Source organism: Aythya marila (assembly GCF_965140915.1).
Source record: "Aythya marila genome assembly, chromosome: 1".
Classification (NCBI taxonomy): Eukaryota; Metazoa; Chordata; class Aves; order Anseriformes; family Anatidae; genus Aythya; species Aythya marila.
The window spans coordinates 87,977,901-87,997,762 of NC_139042.1; the positions used below are offsets into that span (position 1 = coordinate 87,977,901).

At 36.4% G+C, this 19,862-nt stretch overlaps 1 protein-coding gene across 1 annotated transcript in view; it reads right to left on the reverse strand.

The window, feature by feature from the left end:
- The window catches only part of CFAP47 (cilia and flagella associated protein 47), a gene marked incomplete at both ends in the record, with an annotated part of 301,646 nt that overhangs the window by 15,040 nt on the left and 266,744 nt on the right, over window positions 1–19,862 (reverse strand). The window contains 2 exon segments of the mRNA XM_082784753.1: window positions 9,462–9,623; window positions 11,067–11,238. Coding sequence (XP_082640879.1) covers window positions 9,462–9,623; window positions 11,067–11,238 — 334 coding nt within the window.

The window sequence follows — 19,862 nt, forward strand, 5'->3', positions numbered from 1 at the left end:
ATCAGTTGTCATAAGCATTCTAAGCATGAAAATACATATATATTGCATTTTCCTGTCAAGTTCCCTTTAGTTTTTACATACATTTCCGAGGACAACTCTATTCCAGACAGAAAAAGAACAAAAGAAATTAAAACTAGAAATTTGATGACATGGTCAAGAAATAATTCACAACAATCTATCACAGTGTAACAGTGCAAATACTGCGCACACTTAGAAGGAAAATATTTTTAGTTGATAAAACTTAAAGTATGAAAAACTAACAGCATCTCAGACAAGAACGCTGTTCAAATCTTTTTATTCATGGATTGTTGCTCCAGAAATAACACTGCTTTTCAAAAAAAAAAAAAAAAACACTCACAATGCAATGGAATTTAATATTTTATGACAATTCAAATCTCTATAGAAATGTCCCACATATTTACGGGAAGTGCTATTCATTGCATGGTATGCTGGGTCATGTTGTTTAAAAATAGTTTAAAATAGCTCTCCTTTTGTGTATGTTCTCACGGAAGGTTTTCTTAAATTCTAAAATACTGTCAGAAAAAAAAAAAAAAAAGTCGAACTGAGAGTTTGTAGAAGAAAACAGTGCAAGTGCAGAAAATGGAAACCAAAAAGCTTCCACCTCCTCAGAAAGTTAACTGAGATTTAGCAGTGCTACCAAGCTCCAATGCATTAGAGGATTGAGCCTAACTTTTCCTTTGGTTGACATCAAAGTGGTCAAAAGAACTGAACGTCTGAAAACACATTTCAGGTTTTGAGACATTAAGCTTATTCTGACATTTTCTTTTGGTGGTACCTAAAAAGGGGAGCAGCTGAGTTTATAGCACTAAGCTTACAATGGCCTGAGTTCCCATGTATATAGCATCTAAGCCTTGAGTCTTCACATCAGTATTTCCTATAAGACCTGCTCAGGTACGAATGCTTAAAGCATACCTACAAAATAAAGGACAAGCACAGGATGAGAAAGGATGCTACTCTTAAACTGAGTAGCAGAGTAGATCACTCATCGAAAATGTCTGAGATAACTACTCAAACCCTGGTTCTGTAAACATGAACCTGAACACAAGTCTTCACTTCCAACAAAACTGCTCTATTGACTAGATATAGGAACATTTTAAGAAAACACTTTCATTGTCTCCTGTTCAGTCTGTTTTCTAGTAAGCACTTAGGGATGACATGCCCTAATAAACACATTTTGTGTTCATAAAACGTACAAGTGTGACTTAGACTACAGAAACAGTGACTAAATGTTAAGGGAGATGGAAGAGGCTGCATGCATAGAACACAAAAAAGACAGAAAAGAAAATAAAGACCTTATTCCTGTTGAAATTGCATCTTAGCAGGGAGTGATGCAACAGCAGATTTTTTTCAGACACCATAAATAATTCCTTAGAACAGTCAGAGAGTTCACATGAGAAAAATCTATAGTTTAAGTCCTGGCAAGGGAACAAGACAATTTAAATGAAACTGTCACAAAACCAATCTACAACTGTGCACACAAGATATTTGCCAAGTAAGAGAAAAAAATCTTCTTGCATCAAATTTGTCAGAATATAACTTTCAGAAAGAAAAATAGAGAAAAACTAATAAAATGCTTTCAAAAAAAGATCTGCATGCTTTGTATTGATACAAGACAGTAGATGCAGCTGCATTTTTTTGTGTGATGAGTAAAACATATATGCATGCACATACAGACATATATGAACACATATATACGTACCTAAAACATCCTCCTTTCCTCTCCCTCCCCTCCCCCAGTCTGGAAGTTTTAAACAAACCAATCAAGTCATATATTGGACATAAAAAGTTCCTCAAAGTGGTAGCTATGTCCAGTAAGGAAACTAGAAATTCTGGCAAATTAAATGTATAGCCATAATATGATAGACCAAAAAAGAAAGATTTGGCTAACAGTACAAGAACTAATGATTAATATTTTATTCATGCACATTCAGATACAGGAACCTTTCACAGTGCCTCTACTGATAAATCTTTTTTTTTTTTCTTTTTGTGTGTTATAAGTATATCTAAAGATGGCTTCTCAAGAAAAACAAAAACAGTGTTTTCACTGATGTTCACATTGGGGATATGATCTGGCACCCTGGCTAACTTGCTAGCATAAGTAAATTGCTTGTCATTGTCATTTTCTCTTGTACACAAAAAGCTGGACATAAAGTTCCCAGAATAGCACTGAATTTCAGACATTATTCTTTTCAGTGTCTGTGTGTTTAATGTATAATTAAAAATTAATAATTTTGTGGCCTAAAATAATTAAAAATTAATTCCTCCTTTTCTCTTTGATTACTGCTTCAGGTGAAACCACTCTGGAGTTAACGTTTGGCTTCTCATTTCACAGCCATGAAAGACAGTGATGAGACTTTCTATATTTTTTACAAGAAGGCTTTTGTTTAACTCAAGAGTGGCAGATACTAACATATGCGATAAAGTTTAATGATATGCAGAGTTTTGAAAATGCATAAGAACCAAGCACAAAGGAATTAGTAAATACAAGTGTAGAGGCCATACAAGCCAGAGGAAGTAAATTTGTCTTCCCAACTTTGTGTTCCATAACTACAATCAACAGTTTTATATTGCTGTCAGATAATATACCCTCTCCCCTTATTCAAATAATGAACAAGAGTGAATAGTAATTTGAATTTAAATAATAATTGGACAATGAAATCATGGCAACAGGAAGAGTGGAAATTGAGTTAGTATTTAATAGACACATTTATAATTACTCCTTTAATCTTTACTTCATAGTAGTTTAAATAGCAGTTCATGCTCATAAGTGCTCTCATTTTTAAATAATTTTTAAATTAGTAAACTAGTAGTGAATAACACCTTAAGTCTTCAAATAAATAAAACCTTAAAATTTATAATCCCATAGAGATCTCACTGCAAAAGCCTATAAAATAAATGGGCACAGCAAAACTCAAAATATAGGTCTTCATTAAACTAAGACTCAAAATAACTTTAATATTTACTTACCTCTTCCTCAAACTAGAGAAGCAGTAAATTATTCCTACAGAAATTTATTATTTTACAAAATCAGTATTATGCAAACTATAGTTTAAAAACAACCCACAGATAAAATGTATTTTTTAAATAAAAGAAAATAAAAGAAAAATAACATAACCTCTTAATTTGTAGTGTATGAATTCTTAATGAAACAAAGGATAGAAATCCCATTTGAAAATGTTGCAACGAGCTTCCAAAAATACTTTATCCTAAATAAACTTATTGTCACTTGTAGTTAACATCTGTTGGATGTCACAAGAAATGTTACTATATAGTTATCAAATTCTATAAAATTATTAGTGATAGTTGGCATGAGCTAGATGATTTCTCTTCTATAAATATTGACTATTAATAAAAAAAAAAGAGATCCTCATCATTCATCAAAATTGGTTCTTTTATGTGTCACAAGCAACTCTGGTTTAATTGACCACTCTAAATCCTGATCTCTGGACATCAGAAAAGATTTAACTCCAATCATAACTATATTGCTTCAGAAATACTGCTTCAAAATCAAAGGACTTTCAAAAATACAAAGAAACGGTGCATGACAAGTAACTGTCAGCGAATGTTTTTCTAGATATTACATCACTTCTGCTGTGCACATGTTGTAAAATCAAAGCAGGAGCTAGAATTTTTATCTTCACGACATGTTAAGATTTCTGTCTCATTTCCATTCTACCCAGGAGTACTATGCATGCAAATAGATGAACTGACTTTTCTGGCTTGAAGAGGTCCAGGTCCCACGGCTAGACACAGCTCCTGGCTAAATGTGTTAAATGCCAGGTATTGTACTGTTAAGAAGGATGATTATAACTGCTGTATTGTTAATATTTTCTACCAGTCTACGTTGAGACTCCAAAATGAAGCTCAATTAACTTTTATATTTTGCAGCTGACAGTATGTGGGAGATACTAAGAAAAAGAATTCTCTAAAATAATGGTAGAATTTCACAGAACTTGGTAACAAGGGGGCTGATGTAGGAATCCAAGCCTGTAATGTGCACAGCAACTTAAAAAGGAGGGCAAGGGTGAGTGTACTGAAAACTTGATGAATGCATTTTGTTGCAGCGTACATAATCCTGGCTCATGGTAATCCTAACGAATTAGAGCCATGATTATAGTAAAATAGAAATATTTCTCAAAGTTTTAACTTTTTTGCTTTTCCTTTGCAATTAGGAAAGGTACAGAAAAAAAATCGGTTGCTCACTATTCTTCAGTCAACATTAAAATTTATGTTGTTTGATAAAGGATTTATTTTTTTTATTGAACGTTTATTCTGTGTACTAGGAAACGCGCATAGATGAAGTAAGGAAAATATCCATAATGGTGTTCAAAATATGAAATGTAGGTAAGATAACTAAGTCTTCATATGCAGTTATTCTAAATCCTAAATTCATCTTCTCATTCCCCTGTTGACCTGTTTGGTTCTCTTTTTATTATAGCTCAATTGCCGTAATCAGGTAGAATCTTGGATTTTGCAGATACCACTCTGTGGAGACCATACATGTATCGATACGATGCTTCTTGCTTTTGTAACAGGTGGTGCTGCCTAAGTATATTTTTCTGAAGCATACTTTGAGTTCACTGGAGAACTTGCCTTAATGTAGCAAATACCCTGTTTGTGATAAACACAAGATTGGAATGAGCGGCTGGGGTGGAAGGACAGATACTGGATATGGGAAATGACATATGATTAGAACAATCACATGGAAAGCTAGAATTACATTGGTGAAAGGAGGCTCTTTATGTGAGAAATAAACAGATAGAAAGGGCAAGAGAGAATTATCCACCATCTTGACTAAACATTCAGAACTAATGTAATTAAAAAAAAAAAATAAAGTGAACATATTGTTCATATGTATATGGTAGCATTCTGCTGTAGCTGCATACAACTATTTAAATGTGAAGAAATAACATCCAGCTGTCAAAACACCACTGTACTGAAATACAAAGTAGTAAATATTCTCAAGAAAACAGTTTTGTATTAATAAAATAGTACTGATCCCAATACAATAAAATTTATTAAAAGTATATTAAGAATTTATTTTCAATAAAACAAATACTGAAAGGACACTTTGCTTAAACATAAGCATCAATTTCAGAAAACTTATCCCATGTTTCAATTTCACAGACCAGTATAGAAATAAAACAATAATTTGAACTGGATATCAAACAAGTTTCTTCAACTTTTATTTACAGGTAAAACATTTTATCTATTCTTTTTGGTTTATACTGTTGACAATCCATAAATCACTGTCATTCAATAATACATTTATTACTAAGCCAAACACTAATGATAAAACAAATATTAGAGGTTTGTACCAAAGCCAATTACCTCTGCGGAAATGTTGCCAAAAGATTTCAGCTGGTATTGAATTAAACCTACATTTATGACAAATACCAAGAAAGGTTAATTGTCAAATGTGTAGACAGTTTTTAAAAATATATATGATTTTTATTTTTCATACAGCAAAACTGTATAGCTGCATCTCAGTGTCTGTTGTTAGTTATTGATGCAGATGTTGCTCATTGGAGGCATGTGAGCACTATTTAAATGTACTATTTGCATGGACTCAGAGCTTTCATTATCGTAGATCATTGTGAACAGCAGAGCAACTCATTTATAACTTTTAATTATTTGTGAAGCAACTACACCAAATGCGGCTATGGGTAAGTTGGGAAATCATTAATTTACTCCAAAATACTTCATACGAGTTTAAATTTTGCTGGGGAGAAGTGAAATTAAAAGAAGCCTGCATTTCAATTGCAGCAGCTGTATAGAAAAGAAAGCTAAAACCATTGGCTTCATACGTTTGTAGTAGCCACCAACGGTACTCTGTGGACCGTTTGACTTGGTATTTAAATGAGAATTTTAATCTGTCCTTATTAAGATATTAAGCCTTTATTTCGTCTGTGGTTCTCAAATATATTTTTCTTGTTGTTGCATCACTATGCAACCTACCACCCCCAAAAGATGCAGAAGTTTTATAAGTGAAGCCAATGCAATAACTCTATCCTGTAAGTAGCAAATAGCAGAGGGGGAAAAGGACACAGCAAAAAATATATATTCTTTCTAGCAGGTTACTTAGAAAACTGTCTCCGTTTTCCCTCCCAATTACTCTCAATGAACAAGTGCCATGAGGCACTATCTATCGTAAGAAATAAAGACAGAGAGTCACTGGGGGAAGAGAAGGGAGTGGGTTGGAGACAGGGGAGATAGGGGCAACAGAGGTGTATAGGACACCTCTTTTACATACATGAACTGCTTCTTTATGGGAATGGGTTACTAATTTTTTACTTCAACGGAGTGACCATTTTTTCAGGAAGACTTAAAGAATGGCACTCTATACCCCAACTGAAACTTTAAAACACATTTCAATATTTCTGTTTTCTTTTTAATCTAAGTCATTTGAGTTATTCAAGCATTAAATTACACCTGTAATATACAGGTTTCTTATGTAATTGCTTTTAAACTGCAGATCCTGTACGCCACATTTTGTTTGGCTCAGTGTTCTATTTCTGTAACAAAACTTCAACCACCAAAAAGATCCTAAGCAAGTCAAGGGTAAGATAAAGCATATAAATCTCACAGAGCAGTTGTTCACACTATTTTCAATATCACAGAATCACAGAATTTCTAGGTTGGAAGAGACCTCAAGATCATCGAGTCCAACCTCTGACCTAACGCTAGCAGTCCCCACTAAACCATATCCCTAAGCTCTACATCTAAACGTCTTTTGAAGACTTCCAGGGAAGGTGACTCCACCACTTCCCTGGGCAGCCTGTTCCAATGCCTCACAACCCTTTCAGTAAAGTTCTTCCTAACATCTAACCTAAAACTCCCCTGGCTCAATTTAAGACCATTCCCCCTCGTCCTGTCACCAGGCATGTGGGAGAACAAACCAACCCCCACCTCGCTACAGCCTCCCTTGAGGTACCTATAGAGAGCGATAAGGTCACCCCTGAGCCTCCTCTTCTCCAGGAATATATTCACTACATGCAAGCTTTATGTTTTGTCTTTGAAACATATTGGAGAAATACTTCTTATGTAAAATAAATTTGAAATTTGTTTAAGGGAAAAAGAGAATTTGTGTTCCATCATGGCTCCTTCTTTATATAACTATAATGACTCAGGCTTTATAGTACCTTTTATAGAGAACATTAGCTCTCTTCGCTACTATCAAACACCTACCAGGAGCTTACAGTATTGCAAGAGTAATTGCTTCACTTTTATTCCTGAAACAGCCCATTCTATTGAAGCAGTTACCTTGAACACTGTGATAGTAGCCTTTTTCAGAGTCCTCAGTAATTATCAAAACTGACAGCCATCTAAAAGCTGGAACAACAGTCCATCTCAGGTGCACAGCTTTTGGAAATAAGCTCTTTAAAAAGTCTGCTAGAACCAAAGACACTTCTTGCTGGGGATGCTTCAAAACCATGTATCTACCATGAAAATTACTTATCCATCAGTATATTTGGCATGCTTTTGTAGTGGGTTTACATAGCAAGGTTTTGGTAGCAGTGGGCTGGAGGAATGGCTTCTGTGAGAAGAATCCAGCAGCTGCCCTGTGTTAAGTAACAGCCAGTTTCAATCAGCTCCAAAAGGGAGCCACTGTTGGCCTGAGCCAAGCAAATAAGTAATGTTGTTTGCACCTCTGGGAGAGCAGATTTAAGAAAGGGAAAAAAAAAAATAATAATCTCAATCCTTTAGAGAGGAGTGAGAAGCAGCCCTGCAGACCTCCAGGTGAGTGCAGAAGGATGGCAGGAGATGCTCCAGGCACACAGCAGCAGTTTCCCTGCGGCCTGTGGAGAGGCCCCTGGTGGAGCAGGCTGTCCCCCCCCTGAAGCCCATGGGTCCCACATGGAGCAGATCTCCACGCTGCAGCCCCCCCATGGGTGGAGGAGCCCCCGTGGAGCAGGTGGATGTGGTCTGGAGGAGGCTGCGGCCCATGGAGAACCCCCACAGGAGCAGGCCCCAGGCCGGAGCTGCCGACCATGGAGAGGAGCCCACGGAGGAGCAGGGGTTCTGGGGGGAGCTGCCCCCCACCCGTGGGGGACCCGTGCTGGAGCAGTTTGTTCCTGGGGGATGGATGGACCCCGTGGGACAGAGCCGTGTGGGAGCAGTGCTTGAAGAGCTGCTGCCTGTGGGCAGCCCCCGTAGGCTCAGTTGGGGAAGGACGGCATCCCGTGGGAGGGACCCCACGTGGAGCAGGGGCAGGGAAGGACCATGAAGAAGCAGTGGAGATCTGTATGTATATCAATACAGCATCAGGGACTGACCGCAGCCCCCATTCCCCCATTTCCCTGCCCTGCTTGAGGGGAGGAGGTGGAAGAGGGTGGATGGGGGGAAGGTGGTTTTAGTTTTTCTTTGTTTCTCGTTGCTCTAGCTTGTTAATAATAGGCAATAAATGTTACTAATCTCCCTACTCCGTGTCTGTTTTGCCCATAGCAACAATTGTTAAGTGATCTCCCTGTCCTTATCTCAACCCTTGAGACCTTTTTGTGATATTTTCTCCCCTTTCCCTTTGAGGAAGGGGAGTGAGAGAGCAGGTGGCTGCCCAGCTGAGTAAAACCACCACAGCTTTCTAGATGTATGGTAAAAAGGAAAAAAAATAAAAACAAAAAAAAAGTAATGACCAAAAGAAATAAAAATTCATGAACTAGTTTGATTTTAAGCATCATGACTGTCTTTCAGGTTCACTGTTTACTATTTAAAACTTACTTATTAATAACACACGTTTTATTCATTGACTTCCTGCTGTATACAAATAACACTATGGGTTCTTTACAACGTTAGGAAATGCTAAGAAAATGATGAAATGTATTTGAAAATTGTATTAACAGATATTTCTGCAGAACTTTTAAATAGTATACGTAGACCAGTAACAAAGTAGTGATGAATCTGACAATGTTATGCAGTGAAAGGGCAGGGTACAGATGAATTCATAATATCCATACATAATAAAACAGGAATGCCTTCAAAAGAACTGCACATTAAAAATAAAATAAAATAAAATAAAGCATAATGCAAAGAATTGTTTTTAACTTGCTTGAAGTATAAAGTACTTTGAAAAACAATCCATTACTGAAAGCTTTAAGCATTTAATAGCAAGCCTTTAGTATCTTGTCACACCTTCCTTAGCATTGTGTTCCATACTTTACACTGAAAAGCATTTTAGGGCAAAACCTTACTTAAAACAAAAACATTTGGATCTATTACATAATTTTTCTCTTAAGGGGCTATATACTAATATGCAGAATATTTGTGCTTCTTACAGTATAGCTTCAATATCCCATTTGCTAGCTATACAATGCAGCACTTGAAAGTAATGACGTATTACTGAAATAGATGCAGTTCAGGTATGCTTCTGTTTCCCAAATCTGTTTTGAGTGTGAATTTAATCCACAGAAAACTACATAAACATTTCATCATAAATATTTTACCTTGTCTGGCTTGTAAGCTTAAAATCAACAATAGATTCCTTATTTAGGCCAATTGCTTCAATGTTGATGACATCATCCACTTCTGGCTCTGTAGCAATGAACAGCATTGGAAACTTCCAAATACCTCCTGTAGTGCAGTGTACTACTAGAGTTCCTTCATTCCTTAAAATTCCAGACAAAAAACATTAATTTTATTATAAAACATATACTCAGTAAAATAATATCCAAAATAATCTTCAAGTGTGCAGAACAATACTATAGAAAAATGAAAATACAAATGGCTTTAAAATGGAGTATGTTCTTAATTTTACATGGTTTAGTAAGTAGCTGTCACCCTTTGACTGTAATGTAGGCAAAAGAAAAAAAGTATGTAGAGCAAAAGAAAAAAAGACATAATACGAAAACAAAATGATGGGCACAGCCAAGAAATATGATTCTTCTGTTTACTCCATTGGGTTACACAAATATAACTCAATTTGGTTTACTTGTTATTCTTTAGTTGTTGTGGTGTTAGAGGTGAATTTATTGCAGAACATGTTAGCTGTTCGTATTAGATTTAAATAGATCTGTCTTAGTATGTACTAAGTACTCTGTAGATTCTGATGATGAAAAAAAATAATTTAGCTACAGTCTTTCAGCACTCTACACCAACCCTTATAGTTCTCAAGTACATAAAGATTAAAAACAAACAAAACCAAAACCATCCAAACAAAAACACTCACAAACAAAACAACAACAACAGTAACAACCACAACAACAACAAAACACACAAAAAAGGGTAGAGTAGAAGACAAAAAGGTTTCAAAATTAATCTCCCCTCTGACACAACAACACTGTGTGGAGTGGGTGGATAGTCTTCCTTAAAGGTTTGTTCTTAATTTCAATAACCTTGTGGAATACCGCAAACACTGTTCCATCCTGACTCATAAAAATACCTTCTCTGTACACACAACTGTGGAGAGCAAGCAGGGACTACTGCTTGCTCTCCCTGGTAATGCTGACCTCTGAATTTATTGCATGTTTGGGCAAGCTTCTTTCTAGCTTACTCCTGTACCCACTTGACTGCTTCCAAAGAAAGGTGCAATTTTTCTCTCTCTTCAAAAGGATCTCTTTCAGTTTCTTTTTAGAGAGGTCTATCACAACTATAGAAGAAGGTAATATTTTTTCTGTAGACTACCATTGTTACTAGGGCAGTAGAGACTCGTTTTCAAATTCAGCCATCCCATGCAACCAAAGAACATGTAAAGTGCTTGTCTAGGAAAGTTTATCAAAACTGACAAGCCACCTAGTCTGTATGCGTTCCATGAATGTTGAGAACAATTAATTTTCATTGGAAATCATAATACTTTCAATACTCTAATGCTTATAAGTAAATTGATGCACACAGAGACTAAAGCAATAAGCCAACAGAATCATCTAGCCGGCATTAAAAAGAAATACTATAGGTTTTAATATCAAAGTTATCATAATGAGAAGCAGCAAGTGAGAAAACTTAAAATAATAAATTTCAGAGGTGAAAAAAAAGTGATGAAAACAGTGTAGGGAGGTAGTGATCAGACTGAATCTTATTGCATTTTCAATTAGTAATAACGAGCAGGGACCTACCTCATTGGTTTGTTAGGTGCAAACACTATATTAAATATCAGCGTTATAATTCCAGATTCTGGATCCCGTTCTCTTTGAATCAGATGCATACCAACTAAAGATTCAAGCTGAGATTTAATTTCATTTGACTGATACTGTAATTCATACAGAAATTCCACTGTTGTAGAGAAACCTAAATGACAGAAGGGAAAAAGATCAATCTGCATGCACTCAAACCTCACACAGTTGGACAGATATTAGTTACAACTTGGCCTTTTTTTATTAAAAATGACAAATAAATGAAACTAGTAATTACCCAAAATTTGACTGATTTGCTCCTGACTGCATAGCAAGATCTTCCAATTTCATATAGCATGCTACGTTGTATCTGGTAAAATGGAAGCTGGAAAATTTACCTAGGAGAGGGGAACAATGATAGCAGCATTGTCCTGGCTACCACTTCTGCATTATGTTGAGGTATTTCTGTTTCATAAGGCAAATGTAAATCGCAAGAATGTGGTACTATTTTTGAGCAATGTCATTGAGACAATCTCAAAAAAAAAATCTCATTGAGAACATCATTGCCATTGAAGGCTACCAAGCTGAGAAACACGTTACAGAAAAAGAAGAAAGATGCCGCTATCAGCCACTCTTATTCCCCACAGCAGCTATGAAAAGGCCAAGGAGTAATGCATAAGAATAAATAGCTATGCTTCTTGAATAAAACACCTCTTTCAGCTGCAACAGAGAAAACTGGTATTTAGTATAAAACAGTAATTTGTGCATAGAAGAGAATGTTTCTATGAGGAATAGAATCTCAAACTACTAATCTGTTTAAAAGTTTTACATGTTTTATGGATGGAAAATCTTTTACCACCATCACTAAATGTTACAGAAGATTTCATCTTACTGTGACCACATATCTCAGGGCCCATTTTGAACTTGCACAGTTTAGTAAAATGTGCTGTGCAGAATTCCCGTTTATGCATCTCTGTATATGCTGGCTATAGTCAGCTCCGGAGTTAATTCCCAAGGCCTTCCAGTTTGGAATTCTAAAATGCCAACTTCACACTTCTTAGTATAAAAAGTCTATATCCCGCAGAGACTGTGAGATTGCTGAACACGTTACTTCAGTTTTGCTGATCTGTCATGCTACCCAGTGTCAGAATACATCCCTGAAGAGCATGGAGGTGTGCTACCAAGCATGTAGCCCTTTCTCCTTTACTGAAAGGAACAAGATCCTTCATGATCCTTCTAACTACTTCAGCAGCTAACAAGAAGCTTGATTTTTTGTTGCCAAGATTTTTGTAACGCAGAGATTAGACCTAAGAGGTGTATCAGCTTATATCAAAACATTTCTGAATCTTTAGATTGTATCCTTTACACAGACCTCTGGAAGATTTATGGTAGATCTAAGAGCTACACAGATATACATTAACATAACATTAACCAACATAAAGAATTAGAGGTCATGGTATATACACACTCAGTACTGAATATACAGGATTTCCATGTATTAATCCATCTGTTATAAATGGTTTTTATTACTATGTGTACTTTGTTATAGTGAAATTGAATATGAACGTTTTTCCTACAGCTTATAAAATTCCTGGGATCATCCTACATTGTTCCATACTTTGTTGTTTCTCTTTTCAAAAAATATGTTTATGCCATGAATTCAGATTTCAATACAGCCCAAGGCTTGTAACAGACATGCTAGACATGTCAGAAGACAACGATTTAGACATAAAAATTAACTTTTTATGGGAGAGAAAAGATGACATAATTTAAAGCGTTCCACAGTGGGAAAATTACAACTGTTGAGCAGATGTTTCTTTCAGCAGTTTTATCACAAAGTGCAGCTCAATAAAAGTTTATTTTACTGTTGAGATACTAGGAAGAAATGTTGTGAATTGCAAGGTACTTTTAGTATCCAAAGACATTTCAATATAGTACCTTTTAGTCTTAAGAAATCAAATATTTCTAATTTATTTTTTTTCTACTCCAGTCTGTTTTCTAACCTGTTCAATGCTTATATCAACCATTTATTTAAAATATTTTAATATTTAAAACACCTAAGGAAAAATTAGGTATTCATATGTTCTAACATTTGAAAGTTTTGAAACACTGCTGATCTAGTTTTGATTTAGGCTGTTCAAAACAGAGAAGTGTAATTAGATTTTTCATAAGAGCTGCAAACCCTGGAGACTGCCATATTATCATACTATGGGAAGCCTTCGTGAGTACATTAATATTTGATTCCAGACAATTCCATAATACTTGTGCTGTCTACACAAACTGGCAGCCGCTAGAGGAAAATAAATAAATAAATAAATTAATAAATTAATAAGTTGTGAATAACTGCTAAAAATATGTCCAAATTGTCAAATGTTCACGGTTATATTGATTCTTAGAATTCCCAGTTTAGATTAAATTTGTGAAATGAATAAAACATTGGAGACAGGTGTATAATTTTCTTTAAGTAATGTTGAATTTCATATAGTATATTGTTCTAATATGCCTCAAAACTTTAGGCCAGCACTTTGTATACTAGTCATTTATAGAATCGCAGAATTATTCAGGCTGCAAAAGATGCTTAAGATCATCTTGTCCAACCATCAACCTAACACTAACACATCCACCACACATCCTTAAATATGGCACCAGGGATGGCACCTGTACCACCTCCCTGGGCAGCCAGTTCCTTTGCCTAACCACCCTTTTCCATGAAGAACTTGTTATCTTTCAAAAATCACCATTTTAGTGTAGTTAGAAGTCTAATTCAAACTGTAAAATATACATCTAGATATAAAGTACACCCCAATTAGTCCACCTCTGTTTTAAAAATACAGAGCAGCAGGAAGAATTTTAACCACATCTGACTCAACACAGAAAAAAAATAATCAATTATCTTACCAGGAAGAAGAAGTAGCATGCTATTTATACACAGATGGTTAGATCTAGGAAATAGAACTTCCAATTACTATGTATATATATATATAAGGAATAATATTATGCATTATTTAAGTTAAAAAAAAAAAAAGAGTAAGAATATGGTTTTGAGGTCATTATTCCAAGATTAATTTTGCAAAGTATTAAAAATATCTTGTTTTGAAAGGCAGTTAATATCAATCTTGAAGTGTTTTGCTTTGTGTAAATAAAGACCTTCAAAAGATAATATGAATTAGGGTATAGAGCTATAGAGCTCTTTCAGAATTACTGAAGCAGCAATATTAGAAAAACAGTATGATTTTTGAACTATAGACTTCTGTGATTTGACTGTTATTTATTTTTAAGTGCTAGTAAGGCTGCTTCTTAAAAAGCAATATAATTAAAGTGTTGGTGACTTTAAAATAACGTCTAAGAAGAAAAAAATGAAATAAACCACTCCTTTTTATTTTTTATTTTGTCTGACTCTTATGAATGCTAGCATGAAAACTCCGAGGATTTTATACACTGATCGTAGAATTTGGAAAAAAATAATCTGAATTTTTGCAACTATTAGGATTTAATGTAAAACTAATTGATAGATTTCTTACATCTGAAAATTAAAAGACAATCATAACATGTTCACACAGTGGGAACCATAGGAATTTAACTGACAATTCAGTGCAAAAAGCTAACCAGTATTTAAGCTTCAAAAGAACTTATTACAAAGACATTCATGACCCTAACATCTGTAGAAGATACCATAAAAGGCCTGCTGGACATACCTGTCCTGGAATAGAGTTTCACATGGTCATTAGAGAAGCTTTTTGTCCCTTCCTTTTATTTCTGGAAAGTGAGTATATGTTTGACTTCACTGAAGAACAGCTCATTAAACATTTTTTTTTTCTGATGATACAAATCTAATGGATAGTGGCCTGTGAGGCTGTATGCAGTCTTTTGTGGATTCCTAAAGGAGCTCTAGCTATCTGAGCTATCCACTCAGATAATGCTTAAGCTGCAGCAGACTTGGTGATATAGAGATGGCAAGGGAAAGGATCATTCTAAAAAACCCCAATGAGAGAGGAGGAAATTAAAGCAATGATGGAAAGATGTTTGGACTGAAAAAATACTTGTCCAATGCTTGCCCTCATTACAGAGTACTTCTTACTGTGGATAGATGCAAGTGAACTCATTTAAAAGGCCTTCCCCAGTTCCCACTCAGCAGGCTGCAATCTTACTTGTAGTCATTTAATGAAGGACATCAACAAAATCACAGAACAAAAGCACAGAATGAAAGCCCAGCCACTCATAAACTTGCAGCTTCATGCCAGATAAATTATTTTACTAGGTTCTGAATTTAAACATATTACATCCTCTCACTGATTATTTTCTTTTTTCCCCTTAGTTTTGATAATTCTTCAAGGCTAAGGATCCATTGCAGCCCAGGCACCTAAAAAAATTTTTTTCCGTCTTGATCTAATATTCTTCAGACTTGTAAAACACAGGACACAGACTTGTAAACTACAGGACAGGACTTTAAGCAGTCATGACATCAGTCATCTGACATCTAATGCTGACCTTCAAAATCTTGTGAAATAATGGAAATTAGGCGGAAACAGAGAGTGTTTCGCTACTGGAAGGAGGGCCAAGCGTCATGGAAAGAATACAGGGATGCTGTTCGTGTTTGTAGGGAGAAAGTTCATGTGGCCAAAGCACAGCTAGAGTTGAAGCTGGCTGTGTCTGTGAGAGAAAATAAAAAGGGTTTTTTTAGATATGTAAATGGAAAAAGGAGAACTAAAGAATACATAGGGCCGCTCCTTGATAGGGAAGGTCTCCTCACAGACGATGACATAGGCAAAGCAGAGACGCTTAACGCCTTCTTTGCCTCTGTCTTCAATGCCGATGATGGGCTTCGGGACCCAGGGTGCCCTGAGCTGGAGGGCGGGGACGGTGGGGATGACAAACTCCCAACTGACCCTGAACATGTGCGGGATTTGCTACTCCACCTGGATCCCTACAAGTCCATGGGTCCGGATGGGATTCATCCCCGGGTGCTGAAAGAGCTGGTGGACGTCATCGCGGAACCTCTTTCAATTATTTTTCAACGATCCTGGGAATTTGGAGAGGTCCCGGTAGACTGGAAGCTGGCAAATGTTGTGCCGATTTTCAAGAAGGGTCAGAAAGAAGACCCTAGCAATTACAGGCCTGTCAGTCTCACATCAGTGCCTGGTAAAATCATGGAGAAGTTGGTTCTCGGACTTATTGAGGCGCACCTGGGGGACAAAGCAGTCATTGGTCCCAGCCAGCATGGGTTTGTGAAGGGTAGGTCCTGCCTAACTAACCTGATTTCCTTTTATGATAAGATCACCCGTATGGTGGACCAAGGGAAACCAGCTGATGTGATTTTTTTGGACTTCAGCAAGGCTTTTGACATGGTTTCCCATAGGATCCTACTGGACAAAATGTCCACCATACAGCTAAATAAAAACATCATACGATGGGTGAGCAATTGGCTAACGGGCAGGGCCCAAAGGGTTATGGTAAATGGGGCTGTGTCAGGCTGGTGAGCGGTCACCAGTGGGGTCCCTCAAGGCTCCATTTTAGGGCCGGTACTTTTCAATATTTTTATAAATGATCTGGATGTAGGAATAGAGGGTATTTTGAGCAAGTTTGCTGATGACACCAAACTTGGAGGAGTTGTGGACTCAAATGAGGGCGTAAAGGCCTTACAGAGGGATCTGGACAGGTTGGAGAGCTGGGCGATCACCAACCGCATGAAGTTCAATAAGAGCAAGTGCCGGGTCCTGCACCTGGGACGGGGAAACCCTGGCTGCATGTACAGACTGGGTGATGAGACGCTGGAGAGCAGCCTAGAAGAGAGGGATCTGGGGGTCGTGGTAGACAGCAAGTTGAATATGAGCCAGCAGTGTGCCCTGGCAGCCAGGAGGGCCAATCGTGTCCTGGGGTGCATCAAGCACGGCATCGCTAGTAGGTCAAGGGAGGTGATTGTCCCGCTCTACTCTGCGCTGGTGCGGCCTCACCTCGAGTACTGTGTGCAGTTCTGGGCACCACAGTATAAAAAGGACATGAAACTGTTGGAAAGTGTCCAGAGGAGGGCTACGAAGATGGTGAAAGGCCCTGAGGGGAAGACGTACGAAGAACGGCTGAGGTCACTGGGCCTGTTCAGCCTGGAGAAGAGGAGGCTGAGGGGAGACCTCATCACAGTCTACAACTTCCTCGTAAGGGGGTGTCAAGAGGCAGGAGACCTTTTCTCCATTAACACTAGTGACAGGACCCGCGGGAACAGGGTTAAGCTGAGGCAGGGGAAATTTAGGCTTGACGTCAGGAGGGGGTTCTTCACAGAGAGGGTGGCTGCACACTGGAACAGGCTCCCCAGGGAAGTGGTCACTGCACCGAGCCTGTCTGAATTTAAGAAGAGATTGGACTGTGCACTTAGGCACATGGTCTGAACTTTTGGGTAGACCTGTGCGGTGTCAAGAGTTGGACTTGATGATCCTTAAGGGTCCCTTCCAACTCAGGATATTCTATGATTCTATGATTCTATGATCTTTCTTCATAACCCTGTTCAACTCTAATCCAACTAGTCCTTTTCCTACTTCTCCACTGTCTTCCTGGGGTCTTCACACACACTCTTGGAACTCAGTAGGCAGAGGAGAATTTAGTTGAAGCATGTAGTGAAAAGTACAGTGAAAGCTTCAGCAGACAGAAGAGACTGTACATTACTGTACAGTAGACCAAATAGTTTTAATACAGTTTTCAAGTAACTAGTCAATCCAAAAGCTAAAGTGATTAATAAGCATAATAAAGAAAAAAGAAAAAAAAAAAAAAAAAAAAAAAAAAGGAAGCCTTTTAGCCAAGACTATCCTAACATTTCAGTAGTAAAGGGTATCTTCCAGGAGGTAAGAAATGAATCTCATGTGAGAAGTAAATATCTATTTCTTGCTGTAAAATATAATAACTACATGAAAATAGGGGCAGAATAAGCAAACAAATAAGCACAAGGCCTCAAAACACCTGGTGTTGAATATGCCTTTCACTGAATTTCTTCATATAGGTACAAAAATGCTGTACATAGAGCATTATCAGCAAAGATAACACAGTGTTAAATGTCAGATACCAAACTACCTTAAATACAAAGAAATGAATGGATAAGGAAGTGATCTCCTTCTGTAGTTAATGTACTCATTGATCCTCAATGTCCTCAAGGCTCTGCAGTATTCCAGTCTAGTCACATTTTTCTTAACCCTGCATACCATTGCCTATTTCCCTAGCAACCAACATTTCTTTTTTTTCTTTTCTAAATTTTCTCTTACATTTGATTTTTCTGTTTTTTTTTTTGTTTGCTTGTTTTGTTTGTTTGTTTTGTTTGTTTTATCTTTCCCTTTCAAAACACTTCTTTAAAGAAAATTTCTGCTGCTAAAACAGATTACTACTATAGGGCCTTAGAAAGCCTTTCTCAAAAGCACAGTATCATTTAGTTAATGTAATGGAAGTTTGTGAATCCATGTATATGAAATATACTGTCCGCCTCTAGCATTTGTTATTCCTCATATATTTCTGCATTTTTCCTTTCAGTTAATTTCCTCATATTCTCTCTCTCTGCCTGAATCCCTCGTAGATGAATTCCCCTTTATTGCATTTATCCATATTCCCTTCTTAACATTCTTACTTTCCTTATTTCATTATTATTTGTTATTAAATTGAAACAAACAAAAAAGCAGAAAAAAACAAAAAGATTCTCATTCACCCAAAAATCTCTTTGATTGCATTCTACTTAGATTTGTACAATAATCTATAATCAGAATAAACTATAATTTAATGTTTTAAGCTAACTGATAAAAATATATATATATTTTTAAAAGCATTCCACACATCTTTCAACATTTTGCTTTTTTAGTTAGCATTATCTTCATTTAGCTATCAATTCTAGCAAATAAAGATCATATCTCTACCTGGGCATAAACAACATCAAACGATCTTCTTCATGACCATATTTATTATGCAATTTTAATTCCCACAGATTTTTTTTTTTGCCAGAGTATCCAGACTCAGTTTTCCTCACTGAATACGTTGGACCAAGGTTTTGAAACACAAAAAATAATTTTTGCATAAGAAATCTTCAGACTGAAGTTCATTGGTTTATGTGTGACTACACATGCTTAATTTGCTTAGTGATTTAGATCAAGATACAGGGAAATAACGTAACCTTTGCTGAGTAATTTGACATCCAAACATGTTATTTTTTAGATGTAAATAAAAGTTTAGAACTATTAACAAGTTTGTGTAGTATTTTTGCATCAGAGATGTGTTATTGTGGCTTAGTCAATCAGTCAATCTTTTTTTTTCCTAGGTGTATAACATTCTGAAAAGTAACTCCAGGAATAATTATTTCTCATTTCATAATAGAGTTATTGTTTTTGCACTTCTGTGAGCATGAGTGAATATCTTCAGATTAGTTTCTAATTTAGATGGTTTCCTGCAAGTGTTGAATATTTTAACTGATCATGATTTTGCATAGGTGTTAGAAAGCAATCTTAATTTGCATAACGATTACTCTCATTTTTAAGGTCTGCAGATCTCAATATTTTATAGAGAAGAAAAACAAAACAAACAAACAAACAAAAAAAAAAAAACAGAAACAGAAACAATGTTTTTTAGTTACAAATTGTGCTTGCTCATAATTCACGAGAAGTTTTTTCAGTATTTTTTGTATTTTTCTAGCTATATTAAACAATGGGGGGGAGGGTTACTTGTGAGGCAAAAAATATTGCCATATATGCAACATGCCATATTGTTCTTTTTTTTTAATGGATTAAGTGTTAACCTATTATATTACCATCAGGTAAGTGCAGACCTATTTGAAGTTCT